At 36.7% G+C, this 23,627-nt stretch overlaps 1 protein-coding gene across 2 annotated transcripts in view; it reads right to left on the reverse strand.

Moving 5' to 3' along the window:
• LOC127420460 (paired box protein Pax-7-like) overlaps positions 1-23,627 on the reverse strand; it is a 77,755-nt gene that overhangs the window by 23,139 nt on the left and 30,989 nt on the right. For both annotated transcript variants that reach the window (XM_051662776.1, XM_051662775.1), the window contains exons 6-7: positions 15,371-15,536; positions 14,982-15,178 (exon numbers count right to left, since the gene is read on the reverse strand). In XM_051662776.1, coding sequence (XP_051518736.1) covers positions 14,982-15,178; positions 15,371-15,536 — 363 coding nt within the window. The remainder of the gene's footprint in view (positions 1-14,981; positions 15,179-15,370; positions 15,537-23,627) is intronic.

Raw genomic sequence — 23,627 nt, forward strand, 5'->3', positions numbered from 1 at the left:
ATGTCCAGCAAGTTCAATAAAAAACTTCAGTTGGTTCAAAATGCAGCAGCCAGAGTGCTGACTAGAACCAAGAAATATGATCATATTAGCCCCATTTTATCGTTGTTACATTGGCTACCTGTTAAATTTCTTATTAATTTTAAAATTCTGTTAACTACATACAAAGCTTTGAATGGTCTAGCTCCACAGTACTTAAGTGACCTTCTACCACGCTATATTCCATCACGTTCATTACGATCGCAAAATTCTGGTCTGTTAATTGTTCCTAGAATATCAAAATCCACAAAAGGAGGTAGATCCTTTTCATATTTGGCTCCTAAACTATGAAATAGTCTCCCTAACACTGTTCGAGATGTAGACACACTCACTCAGTTTAAGTCTAGACTAAAGACTCATCTATTTAGCCAGGCATAAACCTAATTTATCATTCAACTCACAATTAGGCTGCTTTAGTTAGGTCTGCCGGAACCAGAAACCAGAAACATTGATCGTGATCTATAACTCAATATAATGCAATAAACTGAATGGCATCTATGCTAATATTATTCCATTTGTTTCCCTGTTTCAACCTCGGGACTCCTATCCTGAGGTCACCAGAACCGGCTGGATCCGGCTCAATTCCTGCTTCGTGTTGGACTCCACTGCTACTTGTCGCTGAGTGATGATGACTAATAGCAGCCGGTGCCAGCCAAATATCACTTCAGTCTATTACGATGGACTTCAGAGGGTGAACTGATGCCAACTCCAACCATAAGACATGGGATACTTCATGTGCCATTGCCTGAACCTTGGACTTAGGATAGATCTCACCGAAATTACCGGCCAGGTTGAACTGCGATGCACCTCACTGATCTCTGCCTGCATCACCTCGGTCTAATGATGGACTACACTCTTGAAATGGAATACATAGACTATCAATTAATTGCCAACAAAACCCTTCATCAGCCAACTAACAAGAACAATTGCATCTACAGTATGTGAACTTCTGCAGTTAATCCAGGATGGACTTCAAAGACATTAGTCATTAATCTTACAGTTCTTACAAAATCTTTGTTTAAACACTGACCCTTAACACTTACTTAGTTTAATCATTTTAAACCATGACTTTCACTATACATAAGTAATATTAGCATTATATTCATGATGTTAGCCAGAGGGGAACTGGCCCCCACAGTGAGCCTGGTTTCTCCCAAGGTTATTTTTCTCCATTAACCAACATCTTATGGAGTTTTGTGTTCCTTGCCACAGTCGCCTTCGGCTTGCTCACTGGGGTTATAAATACAATTATTATTTAATTACTTATTTTTAAACACAATTCACAATCGTATTTTATCAAACTACACAATGATGACTCTAAGACATTATAGATATTACAGTTTCATTTTCTGTTAAAGCATGATCTTCTGCAAAGCTGCTTTGAAACGATGTGTGTTGTGAAAAGCGATATACAAATAAAAATGGCTTGACTTGACACAGTTATTAATAATGGTTTCTCAAGATTAGAACATGTCAGTTCACTAAACATACATGACCTCAAAATGCAGAATCAGACCATAATGGCATCAGTGCAATCGCCTTTTCATTCAGTCAAGATGAACAGACTGAGACACAAAATGGGGCTCACACCAGAGAGACAATATGTCTATTTTTTTAATAAATATTATTGCATAAAATCAATTAGAGGTTTTGTCACGGCTGGAAGCAGAGGTGGGTAATTAGAAGACCCATCTATTTACAGCAGGACCTTCTCTCTCTATCTCCTGCCCCCTCCCCTAGTGGCAGGGAGCAGATGACATTGATGATTTCCTCTCCTGGCTCTATGTCACTGCGTTAATTGGCCACAACACATTAATTGAAAGTGAAAAGAAGTCCCCCCAAAATGAGGAGGTTGTGGGGACTGCAAGAAGTGATGGCACAGTCTGTGAAATAGAGACTGAGGGAGAGCAGGGAAGGGCGTTTGGGGAGCCTTTAATTGTTTCAAATTAGGCATGTGATTGACAGTGACAGAAAGTGGGCACTGACAAGCTGGGCCCAGATGAGAACGATTAGCGCGCAACCAGACAAGCTGTCACCTCTTGCAACATGTTAGCTGTAGGAAATATTGTGCATATGGCTCTTTTAAACCTTGTATAGTAACCCTGACGGCAAACTCCGATCTGTGAACGAAGGCAGAAAAACTTAAAACACTGTAAGCACACGGTTAATACATATACTGACAGACATAAATATCAAGGGTTATCAACCACATTTTTTGACCAATGAATTTCCATGTCTTACAAGACCTTTCTAGTCATTCACTATTACCGATTAAAACTACAAGAAGTATATTCACTATAGAAATTTCCATGACTTTATCCAATTTTACATATTTTCATGACTTTTTCAGGCCTGGAAATCACAAGTTTAATCCTTAAAGGGATAGTTCACCAAAAAATGAAAATTCTCTCAGTTTTCTCACCCTCATGCCATCCCAGATGTGTATGACTTTCTTTCTTCTGCAGAACACAAATTAAGATTTTTATAAGAATATTTCAGCTCTGTTGGTCCATACAATGCAAGTGAATGGGTGTCAAAATATTGATGCTCCAAAAAGCACATAAAGACAGTATAAAAGTCTTCAGAAGTGATATGATATGTGTCGGTGAGAAACAGATCAATATTTAAGTCCATTTTTGCTAGAAATTCTGCCCTGTAAGTGGCAATATGCATGAAGAATGTGAATCACCAAAAACACAAGATAAAGAATGTGAAAGTGTAAGTTAAAGTGGAGTTTGACAATATCTGAAATATTGATCTGTTTCTCACCCACACCTATCATATCACTTCTGAAGATATGGATTTAACCACTGGAGTCTTATGGATAACTTTTATGCTGACTTATGTGATTTCTGGAGATTCAAAATTTTGGCACTTGCATTGTATGGACCAAAAGAGCTGAGATATTCTTCTAAAATCTTAATTTGTGTTCTGCTGAAGAAAGAAAGTCATACACATCCAGGATGGCGTAAGGGTGAGCAAATGACGAGAGAATTTTCATTTTTGGGTGAACTATTCCTTTAAATGCATACCTCGGGTCTTTAGTGACCCGGGACCTCATTCAACCCCTGTACCTAATAAGTTTACTATCACAGGATATCAATTTCTTTGTTTATTACAAGATAAATTAGTACTATATTCATACAAATAAATATTATATCACATTGATTTTCTGTGCAACAATAGTGAATTATCTGTATCCCATATGCGTGTACACATACATGCTATTTCTTACTCAAGGTGGCGCTGTTGTTTCAGTGATTGACTTGATTTACATTTGACATTGCTATTTAATGAAGAAACAAAAAAGTAAACTATAGCAAGTGTAACACATAAACAGTATGATATGACTATTGTCATTTGGGTGTACTACTGAAATTATGTAAATTGTGCATCTTTTTAGACTCAATAAGTGCTTGAGAAAATATTTATGTGTAACTTATGTGTAGCTTATGTGTATTTTATGTGTAGATTATGTGTTATGTGTAGCTCAATATGTGTTTGACAGCCAGTTGCATCTCATGAAATTTCAGTGTGAAAGTAATGAATCCTGTTCTAGATTTGTCCTGATTTGTTGCATTATCTCTTTGGTATGAAAAATAAAACATCAAAATATTTCCAAATATATTTTATTCTATTATTTTCTAATTGTCTTGAAAATATTTAGAAAATGTTACACTATCTGGGCATTTTGTAGATCAATTTGTGATAGATATAAGTGCCTGGTCTCTAAAGACCCAAATATGTTTGGTGAAATTCCCATGCATTTAAGGGTTAAAATTAGGGGTATGAAAATGGAATTTAAGAATCGATTATCATTACTATATTATACCCAATGTGACCGTCTCATCTCATATTAACACAAAACTTCTAGGAACAGACACGGAGCGAAGCATGTGAGATTGAAGGGAAAGAAAGCACACTTTGGAATAAAGACAGTTTATGCAGCCGAGTTCAACCCACGAACCTACATAAGATAAAATGGATGGATAGATGGATGGATGCTACCGAGTTCGGCTTTCTGTGTCATTATTCAAACTGTTTGCATCCATTTGATAAAAGTTAATTGTTGTTGCCTTCTTCCCCGATTACGATATATTATGTTAGCCTAATATTGCTTAATATATTGCTTTCTCCATAAAACAGTTAAAACACGAATAGAACTTAGCTTAAATAAATGTGATAGGTGGGCAGCATTGGCTGTGAACAAAAACATTCATTTGTTCATTCATTCTCTTTATAGTTATTAGTGAATGTTACAGGGAATAGAGAGCGATTTTAGACTCTACTGAAGGGACCCAAAGTTGATTACAGTCACCTGTGACAATGACACGCCGCAGCCACGGAAATATTAAACATTTCTATCTTTTTCAGTGTGTGCTGCAAAGTCCTGCATGAAAATGCGATTGCATTCTCGTAAACGAGCTTGACAAGCGGAGGCACCTCCGTTTAGCCACCTTGTGCCACTCTCCCTGTCCCAAAATGAACAGGGAATTCGGTTACCACATACCACAACCGCCTTTACACGCTAATAATAGACCATTTTTTAATCGATGACCCTGCTCGATTTAAACATGGATCTTATATGCCTGCACATGACATTGCATCTTTAATTATTGGTGGAATATCTTAACATTACATGATATGCAAATCTATTACACTTATTTAACGGTTTACCTGCCTGTCAAACACATATTTCCAGAAGAATTAACAATTTACCTCTGTCACTCACTGCTAGGATGCTCTAGTGTAATGCAGACAAGGCTTTTCAATGCCTCTGGACCCTAAATGTCCCAAAGTACTACAAGGCCTCCAGCTAACCAAAGGTTAATGTTTCCTGCTGGGTTTATATAGGGAAAAGGTGTGAGGTGCAATCTGATTATTTTATTAAATGTTTGCCGATGTGCAAGATGTATTCAGTCACAAGGAAAAAACATCCCCCTCTGACCTCTCATCCCACCCGCCGGTCTTTTCACGCCTCGTGCTGCTGCGCCTCTGCTTCTGCCAAATTAAATGTCTGCTTTAAATGATTTCACAAGGAGCAGCTCGGCAGCAGCTTTACGCCAGCCAAGAATAATGCAAGGTGGATCTGAGAGTTAGCGTAGAAGATGGGGGGAGGGAGCGCGGGGGTGTTTGTTTGCAAAAAACAGCAGGGAGCAGACCTAGTGAAGAATGTCAAGTCAAATTGTTCTTGACAGTGTTACTATCTGTACCTCATAGGGATAATTACATGTAAATAAATAGTGAAATAGCTCTCAGCTGGAGTCTGAGAGGAGCGAGCGGGGCAGTTAGTGTCAGCCAGATGGGGACTACAATGCTAAGGACGGTACGTGAGTACGAGGGAGGGGGAGGGGAAGGATGCAGAGGCAGTAACCACATCACAGTACTGTCAAACTATTGTGGCTTTACATACAAAATCCAAAACAATGAGACAAGCTTACAAAGTCCGTCATAAACTGGGCCCAAGTGGAGAGGTGCGGAGAGTGGGCGGGCAGAGTGAGTGGCAGTTTGTACTTTTGCAAGGCTGTAATATTAATCATAGCTTTACACCTGTCATACTGGCATCTGGAACTAACAGGAAGCATGTGCACAAGACCAACCCCGCCCACCACCCCAATTATGAACCTCCCCCCGGCAGGTTCATAATTGTTGTATGTTCTTCTCCTACTGTTCAGACTCAGTGACCCTGCACACTCTCTCACTCCATATTTAAGCCCTAATGCCACAGCCTGGTGGGCCTATGGGCTAAAAAAAATCAGTCAATTCTCTAAATTAGCTAGATAACACTCTTTAAAGAAAAGACAGGATGTGGTCTCATCACACAAGGGTGCATCTGTTCAGAGTGACTTATGAAATCTTCACTGACCCCTTTGTAATTGCATTTAAAAGAATAGTTAATCCAAAAATGAAAAATCAGTCATCATTTACCCACCCTCATGTTGTTCCAAATCCGTATTTTTTCTCTTTTTTTTTTTTTCGTGGAACACAAAAGGAGATGTTAGGAAAGATTATTAACCTTTATAGCAGAAAGAAAGTCATATGAATTTGAAACAGTATGAGGGTGAGTAAAATATGACAAAATTTTCATTTTTGGGTGAACTATCCCTTTAAGTGAAACTTTCTATCTGTCCGTGAGATATTGAAGCAATAAGCCACATGAGCTTGTGTGTTAAAGTAATTTGACCATGGTTAATGGGGTTTTAGGCATTCGAGTGGCTTATAGCTGTTATAAAAAAAAGCAAAATGAGAAAAAACACTAATGTTAAATAGTTACATTTTTTATAAATAATTGGTCACAGGTGTGCATTTATCTGTATTTTACAATGGATTAGAATGTTGCTCATGTAATCAGAAATTTAAGTCTGAATTATCCGTTTTATACATAATTTTCTGCACCCATCATCCCCAGTGTTTTCCCATGCTCCAACGTAGTATGTGTATTATTATGAACACTAAGTGACTTACAAAATGAGGAAGGATACAACCTGAGCAATTCATCTTAAGGAGACAGTGACACGAAGTGTGCTGCATTACAAAGTTATAATTTCATTCGAAAAGTACTAGCCAAGACAAAGATAAGAGTGCAACAAGAATTTTATATTATTATTATTATTATTATTGTGATTTAGTTCTCAGAACAAGTGTAATTTTTTTTTTAATAAAATTCAAATTTTTATTGTGGCAAGTTGTCACAGTTGTTTTGAATATTGTATTTTTATACAGTTTTTAAATAACAATATTTGTTGGCCAAAATAATGGTTTAATTTTTACTTAGTGCACTGAAAGAAAATACTTAAAATATATATGTAGCATTTTTGCATCACGTTTTTTAAAGTAAAGTCAACTTATGGTCATTTTATGTTAGCATAACTAGAAAACCTTTGTTAGATATACACAAACATATCAGTTCATTCAACTTTATTTACTTAAAAGGTATGTCACATGTATAAGATTTAACAACTAATAGCATGTTGTTTCAAATTAACTTTAGCTAATATTATTGCCTCTACCTAATTAAAACGGCTCAAAAGTAAATAATGACTGAGGTCAGTCATTAAACTATTGATTCCCCAAAGAAGTACAGATAAAGCTACACTTCAGCTACGCACATTCAGAAGCGCAAGGAACAATAACATAGAATGAGCCGGATCCAACTTGACCAAAAGGAACACTAATCACACTAATGGTGACTTTAGACAAACAAGTAGTAAATCAACATCAATAATACTAAAATATTAATAACAACTAATTAATTGCCCCCAAAAATGTTCCTTTTGACCAAACAAACATGCTTAATTTATTCAAGCACAGGGACTTATGGGTATTCCCCACAACCTCAGTTCTGTACTTTTATTATTTCATAATACACAATTATTATTTTACTTTATGTTTTACTCTAAGTTCACCTTGTAATAGCTGTAAATGCAGTACATGTAGTACTGAATATTGTTTAAGCACCTATAATATGTAAATATTTGAGGATTTTCCCCATTCATCATAAGAAAAAAGATTAAAGATTTATGGAATCCATATTTTGGAAGAAAATATACAATCTGCATGAATTCATATAGCAAACCAAAAAAAATTGTATTTATTTTTTACACATTGTTAATGCTGAGCTAATATTAATAGATAAATACTATTTTCCAATCTAAGAGTTAATTCTCCTGCATGGCACCCTGAACGCAGTGTGTGTACTGGTCTCAGCCCATCCTCATTTAAATCTCTTGGGATTTACTGAAATTTACATTGGCTGCCTCTGCAAGATAAACGTAAATCACATTACCTTATATTTATCTTCATCAGGATGCAACAGCTCACTTTTTGCAGGAAAAAAACTCTCGCACACCCAAACACCCTTGAATTTAAAGTGCATTTTTATTGTCCTCCGTTGCCTTTCATCTATGTAAGAGAATAATATCCCTCTCTGTGTAGAAAGAGGAAAGATAGAGTAAGAGAGAGTGAAAGAGAGATCAGAGATGCAGTTACTGAACATTAGATATGGAAGTGCAATATGAAGATTCTGTGATGTGGGTCAGAGAGGCTGAGAATTGTGACTGATTTTGACAGCTTCAACCAAGCTACTGCTTCACTCAAAATGATGATTCACATGCATTCGAAAGGCAGTGGTGATAGAGGAGACAGGGGCTAGTTGACACACTTTTTATACCACCAAGTAAAAATATGAAACCATTATTTTGGCAAAAAAAAAAAAAAAAAATACTGTAATTTATAAATTGTATAAATTTCAACATTTATAACACGTGACAACATGCTACAATAAAAATTGGACTTTTATGAGGGAAAAAACAGCCTTCTGATTAAAATCTACCTTTTTATTATATGGTTGACCTTTGCTTGAATGTATAATCCAACAAGCAAAAAGTATTATAAAACGGTATACAATTTTACATTTATTGTAATTTTAGTTTAGACAATATACATCACAAACATTATTCTAATTTAAGAGGGTTTTGAACTAGGTGCTTCAAACCAACATACAAAACCACTGGTAGAGATATCACACATTTGTGTAATTTGACATTTGATTCAAAACATAAATGTAGTGACTGTGAGATACTGACTTTGTGGCAACTTCCTTGCATGACAACTAGTCCCGGTCTCCTCTATACATTAGTAAGTATCAAGTTAGGCGAAATTAAATTCATCTTTGTAATTTGTAATATTTTTCTACAAATAGGGTTATGCAGCAGACTTTCTGAAGCACAAATATTTTACAGCTGCAGCTCGCCAGCAGGGGCCATTGAATATGAAATTTACATATGTATCTGAGTGACCTGAGAAACCTACTATGTTTCATTAACACACGCACAAGACTCCAATTTCAGTCAGCCTGCGCTAGAGAGAAAAAAAGATAGGAAGAGAAAGAAACTAAATAAATTCATGCAGAAAACATTCTGCCAGTGGATATGATTTAAATTCCCCTGATTTTCTTGGCAGCTTCTGAGTAGGTCTCATCTTTTTTTTTTTTTTTTTAAAGCCTCTTACTTTTTAACTCTTCCCAAATTGAAACAGCATCTGTGTTTAAGACGGGTTCTAATTAACAAGTATTTTGCCTCTGCTCTCAGAGTATGGGGGTGATGTAAAAATGCATTTATTAAATCTTTTGATTTGTTGATGGTGACACGTGCCAGCTGACACCGTGCCCAGCGAGCAGCTTAATAATGCAGTCTTAATAATAGCAGAGACGACACACAGATTCACTCATTGACATTCAGGTGCACAATGTCTTGTCAAAAAGCTGCAAAAAGTAGGGAAAAGGAGTGAACCAAAACTCAGTCTTTTTTCTTTCCCCAACCCCTTCTTCTCTCTCTCTCTCTCTCTCTCTCTCTCTCTCATATTTTTTTCTTTTTTGGCAACCACTGTGCAGGCTTCTTTAAATGTAATTCATCCAGTTTAAAGTGGCTGCTGTGCTAATGGAAGTGAGGAGAGAGGTTGGAGTCCCCCCCTCCCTTATCTCTAGCAGACAGTTGTCAGGAATCACTGGTGAGGCCTGAGTTTTGCGCGTGGCTCAGGCAGGGAGGCCTGGGGATACGGATCAAAGGGAGTGTTGGTGAGCACTGCTCTGTGTCTGATCCCCCAGTGCTGAAACCCAGCCTATTCGCTCTCCCTTCCTAACATCAAATGCTAGCCAGAGTTCCTTCATTCCAAAACACAAATCTTCCAACTGCAATGGAAAAAAATAAAAAATACATTTTACATTTTATCTCTGTTACTTCAGTTTATGGATGTGTTTGTTTTTCATTGTTATACTTTATATATATATATATAACTCTAATATTTACATATAATATTTCAATATGTTTTTTAAATGTTTATTAAATCAAACATGTCATATTTCAATATACTTTTAATGTTTATTAAACATATTTCAATATGCTTTTAAATGTTTATTGAATTTTTTGTATTTGTTTTAATTTAATTTGTTAATTACAGTTTTTATTTTAATTTATAAGTTAATTACATTTTATTTATTTATGTATTTATTTATCTGCCAGATATATTTATTTTTTATTTTTATTTATAAAGAAAAGTGGTGGGAAAAAAACAAAAAGAATTCAATGAAATAACATTTGAAACTGTGATAAATACTCTTTATTTATATAATAAATAAAGCTACATTTTAAAAATGAATTTTAAATTTGATGAAAATAAGGAAAATTAAAAAAAAAAACATAGCCAAACTCAGTGGACAACTTTGCCACAATTTGTTTTATTTATTTATACTTATATAATTTTATTTATTTTATATTTACCTTGTTTCAATTTTGTTACTATCTACCTGATGAATTGCTCATGTTGAATTATTTCTCATTGTAACTCGCTCTGAATAAAAACATCTGTTAAAAAGAATACATAATTACAAACCTAAAGGTAAATTACTAAAATAGCAAAAACAATCTAATTTGTTTTCAACAATTCGTTAACAATACAATTACAGTAATGTGGGCAACGCAGAGGCACTTACACTAACAGCTACAAAACATTTGCACGCATCATTTCCTGACACTGACAGATTAATCAGTGCACTACAGAAATTTCAGTAATGCTCATTAGTACTTGGACACTCTGGAATATTTGCTAGATGATTGTAGTGCCTTCAGCTGTGGTGTTGCTGCTACGGGGCCCAAAACAAAAAGCATGACAGATTATACTGAATAGTTTGTTTCAGTAAAACCTGTTCATTAAAAACAGGGTTGTTTTCCACTCCAGTTACGACAACTAACAAGAAAAAGTGCACATATCAGGCACACCATACTGGAACATCTTCCATTGTAAAACTCAATCACTCGTCTGCACAAAAAGCATCTGTTGTAGGAAAAGTGATTGTAAAGCAGCCTACAGCTTTATTAGCATTCATCCAGTTTGGACTGGCCTCAATGTCTACCAGAGAATGAAACATAGAAAAGACATGCAGTAAAGGACATTGAGATCTGTCTATAGCTCCAAAAGTGCATTGCATAATTTTCATCTGAACTAAAACTATGCTGTTTAATGTGTTTTCCAGAGGTGCAGTGTGAAAGTGCTCTGGTTCTACTGGCACATGAGGAGAGTGAGAGCAGGGTGTGCACCTGTTGGTGTTGTGAACCCAGCAGGGTTCGATTTCATTCTGGCAAGCTGCCATTAGAGCACATTTACTGAAACCCACAAGTTTTCTTGATAGTGGCTGTAAAGCAGTCTCTCTACACCATGAATTTTTAAATGTACAAATTTGCATATATGTTACACTCCAAAAATGCTGCTACAATAACATTTTCTTAAACTATAAACAGTGGGGTCATTCCTCCACTTAATATATTGAATATTTTCAATTTTAAACTCACAATATTTTGATGGAAATCACATTAGTAAGTTTTTATCACAATATTGCAATTATGTGAGCATATGGGTAAATTATAAATAATTTCATTCTTTGGTTTCCATGCCTAAATAAATGCCTGAAAATTGGATGAAATATTCAGGCATTTTATCATGTTTTTCACTTTCTCTAATACATTTTTTATTTTATTTTTAAACAAAAACAATTTTGAAAAGATTTTTTAATTGGTAATTTTTCCTATGGCTTCCATATAACTTTTCGTCCAATTAGTCTTTTGTAATTGTAATATAATTAACAAAAGTCTGTTTCATTCTTCAGGAAGTGATGTCATTTTTGGTGGGAATACAACAGTATAAACATCAGTACATATTGGCAAAGGATTTTTTTCTTTGTGATGTTTGGTCTAACATGTTCCATCCTGATTGTATTACAGAAAAACATATGATAATGCAAACTTTCGCAAGATTGTTAAAAAATATAAAAATGTATCTCAACACATTAAAAAATATATTTTTAATTTCATAGCAAAATTTCCATCAAATTGAAATTAGTAATCATTAAAAATATATATATATATATATATTTTAAAAAAAACTTTGATATTTTACATTTTATTAATGTAATTTTGTTAAAGATTACACGATTACATTTTATAAAAAAAACAATTTATGAAATTGAAATGCATAAATCTTAAAAATTGGCTTAAATATTTTTTGGAGTAAAGTTTATATCCGTAGCTATATAAATATTGTTGTATTACACGATTATTATATATGATTTATATATTATTATTTTTATTATATTATCATAATATATCTCTACTCTCAATGCCTCACTGAACAATTGCGAAATTTAGGTCTATATTTCCATCCAGTCAAATCAAGTGGCGATTGATGCTACATATAAAAACCTGAAGTAAACTGAGGTGAACACAAATGTTCATAAACAGAAAAGAATAAGCAGGGATTCTTTTAAAACTGTCTTTTAAATGGGCCATAAAGAAGCACCAAACATTTATTAAATTCAATTCAACAGTTTCAACGAAGAGTTTGTCCAGAAAAATCGCACTGGGCTATTATACTACTATAAGACAACAACTTTAAGCTTGAATCTTTTCAAAATGGCTTGTTAAGAAGTCTTCGAAAGCATATAAACAAAGCAAAAAGCTCTCTGTGCTTGCTGTTGCCCACAGTCCACTACAATTTGACAAACAGTAGGAAATATCATCGTCAAAATGAAAAACAAACTGTGCACTACTTGTGTATTCCCTTTGTTTAAAATTCACAGGTCATGAATGGTAATTGTGCTAACCTTTGTAGTAACGAATTACACTCTACATATCCATACAGACTCATTTAGCACACACTAGCTTATTTGCATTGATTTGCATGAATTGTCTTCATTGAAGATGAAATTAAAGTGTTAAAATAAATTACTGGAGGGGGGATTATAAGTAAAAGAAAGAGAGTAGATAAGACAAATGATGGAGAAAATCGTGATGTACAAAAACATGCTTGTAAGGACTGCCATGTGGGCTCTCTGTAGCTGAGAATAATGGGGGGGGGGGTTGCCTTGTGGGGCACTGGCGGCCCTTTCATGGACATTGAGGCACAGTGTGATTCTGGGGTTGAACTATGATACTCCTGTCAAAGAGAACATTAATTTTTCCTACAATAAGGGCCTAATGGAACAGCCACATGTGACATGTGGAGCCAGATGAGAGGGCCTGGACTGGTATAGGGAGGTTAGGGGGCCTAAGGAGGGGTCAGATATGGAGGGAGAACTATTTTTATTTTTTAGTGCAAGATTCATACAAAACACATGGAAAATTTGAATATTTCAAGCTGAAAATGTTCTCTTACATTCATTTTAGCACAGCTATAATTGCTCTCTCATCCCTTCATTTAAATGTATAAAAATACATTGATGAAGAAGTGCAGCATAATATAAACAATATACATGTATTTCTTCCAAAGCAAGGAAATGATGCGATATGCTGTGGCAAAAGATGCATGGATAGCCCCCTTTCAGTAACTAAATGGAAATCATTTGAACAATTTGCACACTTTTTTAACACATTCCTTCTGTAAAATTGCCGAAACAAGGAAATGCTGCAATATGCTGTAGCAAAAAATGCCTGGGGAGCCTCCTTTAAGTAAATAAATTGATATAAAATTCTGAATTAAACTAAAATTGTGAATATAATCTATAGTGTAACACAAGAAAGAGCTGTTATTTTATATTTTATTTCTGTAGCAGGCTGTGAATAGTCACTGAACACAAAAAAGCGCCAGCCATGTTCTATGTTATTTATGCAGGTTTGCAGCAAGAGCATTAGTACTTAAAGCCCCTCCACTACGATTAACAATCAAACATGCTGAGAAACGCTTATGTTATCCCCCAACTCTGCAGCACAAGAGAAAATCTCTTTTTTGTCATCAAATCCCTAATTCATTCCTCTCTTTGAAAAAAAAAAAAAAGAGTAATACCAGTTTTCAATATACTTCGAGAAATATTTGGTGGGGGGGGGGAAGTGGTCATAAAACGTGTGAACAAGGGGGTAATTGTGGATAAATGCAGTATTGAATTTCATTTTCAACTCCTTATGCACCATTTCAATCTTATTTTCTGCCTGTTAGTCAGATCTTCTTGGTTATGGTGGGCAGAACTGCCCAATATTGGTGAATAATTGCATGTAATTTACTCTTCACCAGTGATCTGCGTCAATAGCACCCATTTTTCAATTATTTAGCACTGAAAAATCAACCTTGAGCAAAGAGCCTTACAGTATTTTTCATCATTGTTAAAGGTAGCAGGCAAGAATGGTAAATTAATATCTTAATGTAGAGCCTTTACGCAAAAACACACGCTCAAATACAGACACGAAATGTGCCTATTTCATTCTATATAACAATATGCAAGAAAAGCATGGCTTAAATTGATTAACAATTGCTTAAATCCAACAGAACTAAACTAACTGGAAGACGAATGATAACACCATAATGTTCAACTTCTCTCACCTTTCTGCACTGACTAGACAGAGCCACACAAGAGCTGCAAGACAACCATACTTGTTGGTCTTTTTCTAGTTAATTAAAACATTCTGAATTGTTTAAATGTCTGTTAACTCTTGAAAATTACTTCTTGACTATTAAATGTGCAGACCCATTAGTTTGGTGAGATTACTATTTCTTTTCTCAAATAGGCATAATGCTACCAGCTCTTTGATTGTGTTTGTCTTACTGTGCAAAGGATTTGTTCTCTTTGGGGTATCCTGAATTGTATAAAACTCAAGCTCTAATTTTCTTTTAATCAAACTATTAAATCATTATTTTAATTGGGTGAATGGGAGAAACAAAAGGAATATTAATTAAAAAGCATGATCTTATATACACTTCAGCACCACAAAAGGGTAAGACAATTTCTCAAATACATGTCAGCTCAGTACACATGAGACACATCTAATCACCAAACATACATATTAGCAAACAAAGAATATGCTGTTTTATCTTCAGAGAGGTCTCGTAATTCCACTTGAAAGCCTTCTTGACATCTGGCTATAGAAAAGAGTATTTAAATACTGTGGCCAGGGAACCTTACTGACCTGTGGAGAGAGCCCATTGCTCACGGGATTCATGTGATTGCTGGTTGCTGATTGGCTCATAAAGGTGTCAGTGTAGCTGGTGAAACTGTGGCGATTGGATGAGAGGCCATAGGCAGAGCTGCTGTCACTGGAGAGCCCTCCCTGATGCATTGTAGAAGGGGGCAAGGGCTGTGGCCGGTGCACTGTGCCACAGCCATCTGGAAAAAACAGCACATTTAATTGCATTACAAAACTGTTCTCATATGCATCATGAGAACAATTTCAAGTCATATTTGTATTTGAGGATATTTGTAAGATGTGTTTGCTTAGTTGTGCTAAATAAACATGGAAACGGGGTAGAATTCTACACAAATAAATCACATAAGTGATGATAAGATTGGCTAACCTACCTTGTTGTAATGTTGTTGATGGGTAGGTGGACTCAGGAAGCTGATATGTTGATAGAGTGGGCATCCCTGTGGGTGGGAACCCACCAGGTAACAGGTGGTTAAATGCGGCCAGTTGATTAGCTCCAGCTTGTTTACGCCACCTGGCTCGTCGATTGCTGAACCATACCTGGAATTCACAAAAAAATAAAATGTTAAAGATTACAAAAATTGTAAAATGTAAAAGGAACAGGAAAAGAAAAGAAGAGATGGTAACATTTTACATTAATGTTCTTTTTGTAGTAAATAATTTACAAATGCATTATAAATAATTGAAATGTGTTTATAACATGAATAAAAATGATGACTTTTATACAATAGTTGCCAAATAGTGAGCAATTTTACTTACAAGCTATAAATGCTTAATAATTACACTTATTAATACTGTAGTTATTAATCAAAAAGTTCTTCATGGGGCCTGGGTAGCTCAGCGAGTATTGACGCTGACTACCACCCCTGGAGTCACGAGTTCGAATCCAGGGTGTGCTGAGTGACTCCAGCCAGGTCTCCTAAGCAACCAAATTGGCCCGATTGCTAGGCAGGGTAGAGTCACGTGGGGTAACCTCCTCGTGGTCACGATTAGTGGTTCTCACTCTCAATGGGGCACGTGGTAAGTTGTGCGTGGATTGCGGAGAGTGGCATGAGCCTCCACATGCTGTGAGTCTTTGCAGTGTCATGCACAACGAGCCACGGGATAAGATGCACGGATTGACAGTCTCAGAAGCGTTGGCAACTGAGACTTGTCATCCGCCACTTGGATTGAGGTAACCGCGCCACCACGAGGACCTACTAAGTAGTGGGAATTAAAATAAAAAAGTTCTTCATGGCAAACCATCCCATCTGGCACCAACAATCATGCCACGGTCCAAATCACTGAGATCGAATTTTTTCCCCATTCTGATGGTTGATGTGAACATTAACTGAAGCTCCTGACCCGTACTTGCATGATTTTATGCACTGCACTGCTGCCACATGATTGGTTGATTAGACAATCGCATGGATGATTGTTGGTGCCAGATGGGCTGGTTTGAGTATTTCTGTAACTGCTGATCTCCTGGGATTTTCAAATACAAAAGTCTCTAGAATTTACTCAGAATGGTGCCAGTGAGCAGCAGTTCTGCAGATGGAAACGCCTTGTTGATGAGAGAGGACAACATAGAATGGTCAGACTGGTTAGAACTGACAAAGTCTACAGTAACTCAGATAACGACTCTGTACAATTGTGGTAAAAAGAATATAATCTCAGAATGCTGTTCTGAGATGCGGGTTGGCGCTGATTTGGCAGCACGAGGGGGACATAAACAATATTAGGCAGGTGGTTTTAATGTTGTGGCTGATCGGTGTATGTATACAGTATATAAATATATATATATATATATATATATATATATATATATATATATATATATATATATATATATATATATATAAATCAACAAGACATCCTTTATTGTTTTATATTTTTCAAAATTAGAAAAGAAAGAAAGAAAGAAAGAAAGAAAAAGGGCAAAATGCCTCTGCCACATTAAGACACATTTTCAAAGTTTCATTCTAATGTGACTCATTGAAACGTGGAGAGCGGCAAATAACCTGCACCTCTCTGGGGCCAAGGCACTGCCCCTGTGTATGCAAAAGAGTGAATGACATTGATCTATGCCTCAGAGGGGCCATTCTTCAGATTTTAATACACTGGCAGTGCAGTTAATCTACTGTTGTTTTTCAAATTGTCACCTCTATTGTGAGTGGAAGTGAAAGAGGGGGACAATGGCCCTTCAATGAATCAGACCACAAAGAGAGGGCGTCCCTTTTTAAACAGCTCCTCAAGAATGACGCTTTCAGCCTGGGCATTGATCAAGGGGCTGGCGTAGACATACTGTATGAGTACACACTCTTTCTCTGCTTCTCTCTTTTATCCTCACAGGCTCCCCTTCAATCTTTGCACACAAAAGTAACTGAATGAAAGATAAAAAGTCAGATTATTTTTACATAAATTCTAAGACTAATTCATTTAATAGATTTTAAGAGGTCAAAAAGAGCAGTACTGTTGATAAATGAATCACAGTGCATTAATTCTATAAAATGTGTAAATAAAACTGATATATCATAAAATATTTAAGAAATTTAAAATGGGAATTCCTGAATTCATTAAAGCAAAATGTGAAATACAAAATGAAACAAAAGCAAAAACTGTGACATTCCTTTAAAACCTTCTCGTTCCAATCCCTTATTCGAATAAAGGCTATAGGAAACACCTATGAGACCCAGGAAACACCTATAAAACCTATATAATTACGCTTATTAACACACCAGGGGACTGATTACTGCTTTGAACATGGTAAGCAATTGTTTACTTGCATAAACATGCCACAAACACCCAAGCTGAATGCTAGACTATTGAAAAGCTACAAAGCTAGACTGCTGGAAATCCTGTTTTTTTTTTTTTATTATTATTTGTTTTTAATTGAAGCTAATGAAATCTTTTAAAATTTAAACTCAAAATCCCAGTTCAGCAGCACTCCACTATCCCCCATTAGCTGCCCAACACTGCTCCTCCAATTGTACTGCTACCATGTGTCAGTGACCCTTCACATAAACCACAAGTCCCACTGACACAAGCCACATTACATTACATGTCTTAGGTGAGGATGGCTTCTGGTATTAGCCAGAATGTGAGACTAGCACGAGGCATTAGAAGGCACATATCTCAGTGTTAGAGGCTAGAGTGCCTGTCGCCCCACACTCAATGGATGGATCTCCTAAGAGGCTTGCTGTGAGCAGGGGCTTCTGAAAGAGCCATTCTGCAACCTGATGGCAAAGGCACCTTGAGCAGGGATTTTCTCTCTGCTGCTGTTCTCTCTAATTCCCCACTCTTCTCATTTCCCTGCTCGAGCAGATACACAAAGCACACTACCCAACCGAGATGGCTGACTTATTTCGTATTTCTAAAAGAGTTCAAATCATTTCCTTAAAAGTGAATGGAGACACTTGGCTAAACATTTAAGAGAGGAGAATTCGTCTGAGTGTGGCTGAAGGAGCTGTTGTATGATTGCATTTGGTTTTGAGAGAATGGAAGTTGAAAAATTCAATATACTCTCAATCTCCCTGTGAAGCACAACAGGGGGAGTGAGAGTGACAAAAGGAAGGGAGGTAAATGGAAGACAAATCTGCTTGTGGACTGTGTCATGATTTCACATTCCACTAGAGAGATTCGAGCTAAGGAGTGCAGGCAGCATCTTGCTTTCTCATCCAATATCAATCATCTGGGCCACCCTATCAGCTCCTCTTCTTTTCTTTTTTGGTGTCTCTCTGACGATGATGGTTATATGTCTTTCTTGGATTACCGTTGCCATGTGCAGGGCGGTTGGTGAGCAGACAGGAAGACAAGGAGTAAAACCTGGATAACGTGATTGAATTTCACAGCAAAAAAGTAGAACATAACAGTGGCTGAGAGGCATAAAAAAGGTCAACATCAATCTCAGGGGCTCCATGCAGAGGGCTGCTGGGCAGGGGCTGTAGAAGTTGGGATGGGCAGTGGGAGAGGATGGGTGAAGAGTCTGGAGAGAGGCAGGCTGGAGTGGACCCTAAAGGTAACAGTGTTTTAAAACTCTGTAAAACAGGGGCCCTCTCCAGAAACATCTGCAAAATTCAACTGCTACATCACTTAGATGTCTAGGATGGATTGAATAACCCTGTTGGGTACATGCACATCCTCTTCTTTGCTTTTAAAATCATAAACATATAAACATCGTGGGTCTGTTCTAAAACTTAGTGAGCTGCCTCACTGGCTCCTGCCTACATAGGCAGCTGTCTTCTATGGCAGCATCCTAACCCAAATGGAGCCTCATAAGAGAGCAATTCCAAAGGTAACAACTCCACACCTCATTCAAACAGCATTTGACATTCAACTGATTTCAATATAGGTGACAAGAGAGGAGCGACGCGCCACTCTCGTAAATATACTTAGCACACACAAATTGTGGGTAAAATAGTCAGTTTTCTACCATATTCAATATTTTTTTCCGACACTTTTCAGAACTGAATGGATTATAAGTAGAATCAAAATCTATCTCTCTTCATCTGCCATTTTAGATTTATTTCTCCATACAATTTTTATGGATACTTTTCAGCATTGAATGGATTATTAGTAGAATAAAAAATTATTTAGCTCCATCCACCATTTTAGATGTATTTCTCCCCCAATAGACGTGACATGCCGATAAATCGAATTAATCGCACACTTCATTATTTGCTGAGAAAGGCCCCCAAATAAAGATAATTCATATAAATATGGCATAATCATTTTTAATTAATTAATTATTATTAATCAATATGGATATGGATTAAAACTCAGTTTGAAATAAATTGCGTTATTGTGGCAGATGAATAAAGCATTGAGTAGACAACAGGCCTACAAAAAGTGGCTTAAGAACTCAATATATTTTTTGTTTTATTCTAATTTCACTGAACAAGTCTACAGTTGACAGTTTGTCTATGTGCCCAGTAGTTCTCACAGTATGCGTTCTTGCGTTCCATCTGTGCTATTTATCATAGTCACTCTATTTACATGTGCGTTCCTCAGACGGACGCCTTTCGAACATCTCACTGGTATTCAGCTTTATAACGTCGCATTTTAGAACGCTTTGTCAAGCTAAAATATTCTCTTTCTTTGGGTGCGCTGCTTGTGGGGTTTGTTGAGGCATACTGCCACCTATTGATGCTGCTCATAAAACAGATGTACTTCAAGCTTGAAAAAGTGGGTGATTTCGCTTGCTGACATCACCCCTACAACCCTATGTAATGAACATTGGAAGATCTCTCTGCCCTCTTCCGGCTGGTATGGAAGGAAAATCTGTATTTTTATAAGAGAATTTACATAGGCTACGTGTCAGGGAGCATGATTAATTGTGTACATTTTTTAACATGTTATATTTTATATAATTAATCGCACTAAATTAACACGTTAAATCGACAGCCCTAGTAAATACATAAATATAAAACCCACACAATGTCATCTATTTACTCTATTTGATCAACTGAAGCTCTCATTTTTCTGTAAGATATGAGTGTAAGTGTGGAGCTGGTAAAGAATTATTGGATCCAGATTTTGCTGGGATCAATTGCAATGCATGTGATATGACTCCACAACTGGGGGCTGACACTTGTGGCCTGGAAGTCTTGTTTCCAGATTGGATCAAAGGGTGCCAGATTAAAGAAAGGATGTGGAGAAATCTCCAAGCCTGCTTTTGCGTAACATGTGGAAGGACTAACTCTCCTCGATCCCTGCCTGACAGAGTTCCTCAACTCAAAATCACACAGGTCTCAGAGGGTCATGTTTAGGTGGATAAATTTTATTCATAAAAGGACGGAGATGCATGTTGAAATTAGGTCATAGTATCTAGTTGAATTCATAATTCAATATCTGTTGTGATAGGGTCATGGACAGCAAGGAAAAAAACTATGTGAAGTGCTGTTTTAGGATAGCAAAATACATAAGCTTATATACTTTTCAAACGAGAAGAACACTTTTCATATATCTTTTGTTACTGTTGTACATCCAGTCAAACTTTATGCTGTTTTGGTGCTAATTCATCTGTCACTTGGTAGAAGCTAGCCAAATTGTCAGATGTCACCATGGACTGTTATAATAATACAATATTATAATACCTATATAAATATTTTGTTTACCTATGTACAATTAACAGTTTTGGTACTGTGTTGGGTCGCCACTTGATGACCAAAGTCCTGAAGCAAAACCATTTGAGAACCACTAATCTAAAAATGGGATACACACAGTTTCCTTGAGAAAAATGTTTCCTCAGAGTTGTGTTAAGATTAAACCACTTCTACTGAGTGTCCATCAGTCAATCTTCTCATATTTCAGAGTGGTCGTACCACAACCTCAAACATGACACTTAGCACATCACAAACATGATTGCCTTCCACAATAACTGATTGGGAAATGACATAACTGCCATTGCCTTTAAAATGAACTGTAAATCAGCATTAATTCACCTTGTCTCCCCCTTGTCTTATAAAAAACAGTGAACCAGAAAGACAAGCAGCGGTGCTGTAAGACCTGTAAGTCAGATATGGATCAAATCCCGTGATTTGTCATAAGGGGCAATACAACCAATAAAAAAAGAAAAAAAAGTGGTAGTATGAGTAAAGTGTCTTTGCTTCAGAATAACTACACAGTGACAGTGCTCAATGAAGGCAGATGACAGCTAATAGAAAAGCACCAAAAACATAAATTAGCATTTGGAATAAACAACTTTGACATCACCACTGATCCATGTCTGACTACCTCTCTTTGGCAGCAGGAATAATCCAACCCCCCCCCCATCTCTCTCCTCTCTCTCTCTTTCTCTCTCTCTCTCTCTCTCTCTCTCTCTCTCTCTCTCTCTCTCTCTCTCTCTCTCTCTCTCTCAGACATCTGGATACTGTGTCAGCGCAGCTGCACTCAAGTGGGTTGACACAAGGGCCACGGGGTCTGCCAAAAGCCAACAGGGTCAGACACCTTCCCCTCCACAATATCAATGATCCCAGAGCCCTGGCATCTCCATCTGAGCCATCTTCAGCCAAAGCGCTGACACACACGCAAATACACACTCACACACATCATCTGCTCAGCCTCTCAAGAACCAACTGCTGGGCTCTGACAGGGTTGAGAAAACAAAACTTGAGCTCTCAGGCCAAGACATTGAGAATGGGGTGGTTTCATATTTGCCAGTAAGATTTAAAGGGGTAGTTTATGTGAAAATTATGTCATCATTTACTCATCCTAGTCTTGTTCTAAACCCCTATGACTTTCATCCATGGAACACAAAAGGTGAAATTTGGAAGAATTAACTGGTTGTTTTATTTCATGCAGTTACAAAGGATAGGGACTGCAGCTTTCAAGTTTCAAAATGGAAGCAAAAGCTCCATAAAAGTATTATAAAAGTCCATATGACTTGTCCATTATGTATAAGTCTTCTGAAGCCATACAATAGCTTTGTGTGAGGAACAGACTAATATTTAAGTGCTAAATATCTCCTTTTGTGTTCCACTGAAGAAAGAAAGTCATACAGGTTTGTAAACACATGAAGGTGAGTTAATGATGACAGAGTTTTTGGGTGAACCATCCCTTAAAACTATCTTTGAAGCATCTTTTAACCATTCATTCATGATCTTTTACATTCTTGATTAAATTATCAGTTTTGAAATATATCATTCTTGCCTGACTCGTGCATGTCAAGCCAAATGCTCCATCAGAACTAAATTTCACTTTTCAGTAGTTTATCCACTTGTCTAATTAGCATCAGTTTCCATAAACATACAAAAGGGCCAGATGCCCCATGGAGCTCCTTTCAATCACTAGCATGGCAGAGAAATCAGCAGGCTCTCTGACACTGCCATTGAAAGGTCCTCTCTCTGCTAAAAAGCCTTCCACAAGCCCACCATGGCCCAACCATTTCTAAATAGAGCTATGCCTCAATGTTTTGGATCATTTTTATCACTTTTTAATTTTGTCTAGGCACAAACTTCAGCCATGCTGTTAACATTTTCGTTCCAATTTCGACCCATTCGAACAAAACAAACCAAAATAAAAAGATCTGAAGCTACATTTAGTGATGCAATTACAGAGAGTAAGATATTTGGCAAGAGGGTGGTAAAAAAGCTTCCTACAAAACAGTCTTACACCCAAAAATGTGGCTGAGGGGCAAAAAGGAAAGAGCATTTCAGTTATGCAATTATGTCAAGCAACTTGCAAGCATCTGACATATAGTATGTACATATAAACACAAATGACTTTGTATCACAAAATCTAATAACCAAGGCCAGAAATGGAAACTCAAGTCTTATGATATCTTACAACTAGATGGAATCATAGCTTGAGGGTAAGAATTTGGAGTCTGTGCCCATCATATACTACACAACCTCGATTGGCCCAAAATCTGCAGACTGTAGCCAGCTAGTGCCAACTAGGACCAAATCTGCAAATCAGGGCTAAAGTAATATAATCCAGCCTTTAGACTTGGACATGAGTCACACTTAAGCAACTGACTTGAGACTGGACTTGGACTCAGAAACAGAGACATGGGAACTACAAGTTTTAAGTTCAACAAGGAGAAATCTTTTCTCTGAATATTGCGACATTGTTTTGATAAAAAGGAGTCTCATAAGAGACAGATTGACCTCACATGGTTGCTCTACTTCACTATTTTACTACAGGCCTGCA

This window comes from Myxocyprinus asiaticus, chromosome 29 (assembly GCF_019703515.2).
Source record: "Myxocyprinus asiaticus isolate MX2 ecotype Aquarium Trade chromosome 29, UBuf_Myxa_2, whole genome shotgun sequence".
NCBI classification, from domain to species: domain Eukaryota; kingdom Metazoa; phylum Chordata; class Actinopteri; order Cypriniformes; family Catostomidae; genus Myxocyprinus; species Myxocyprinus asiaticus.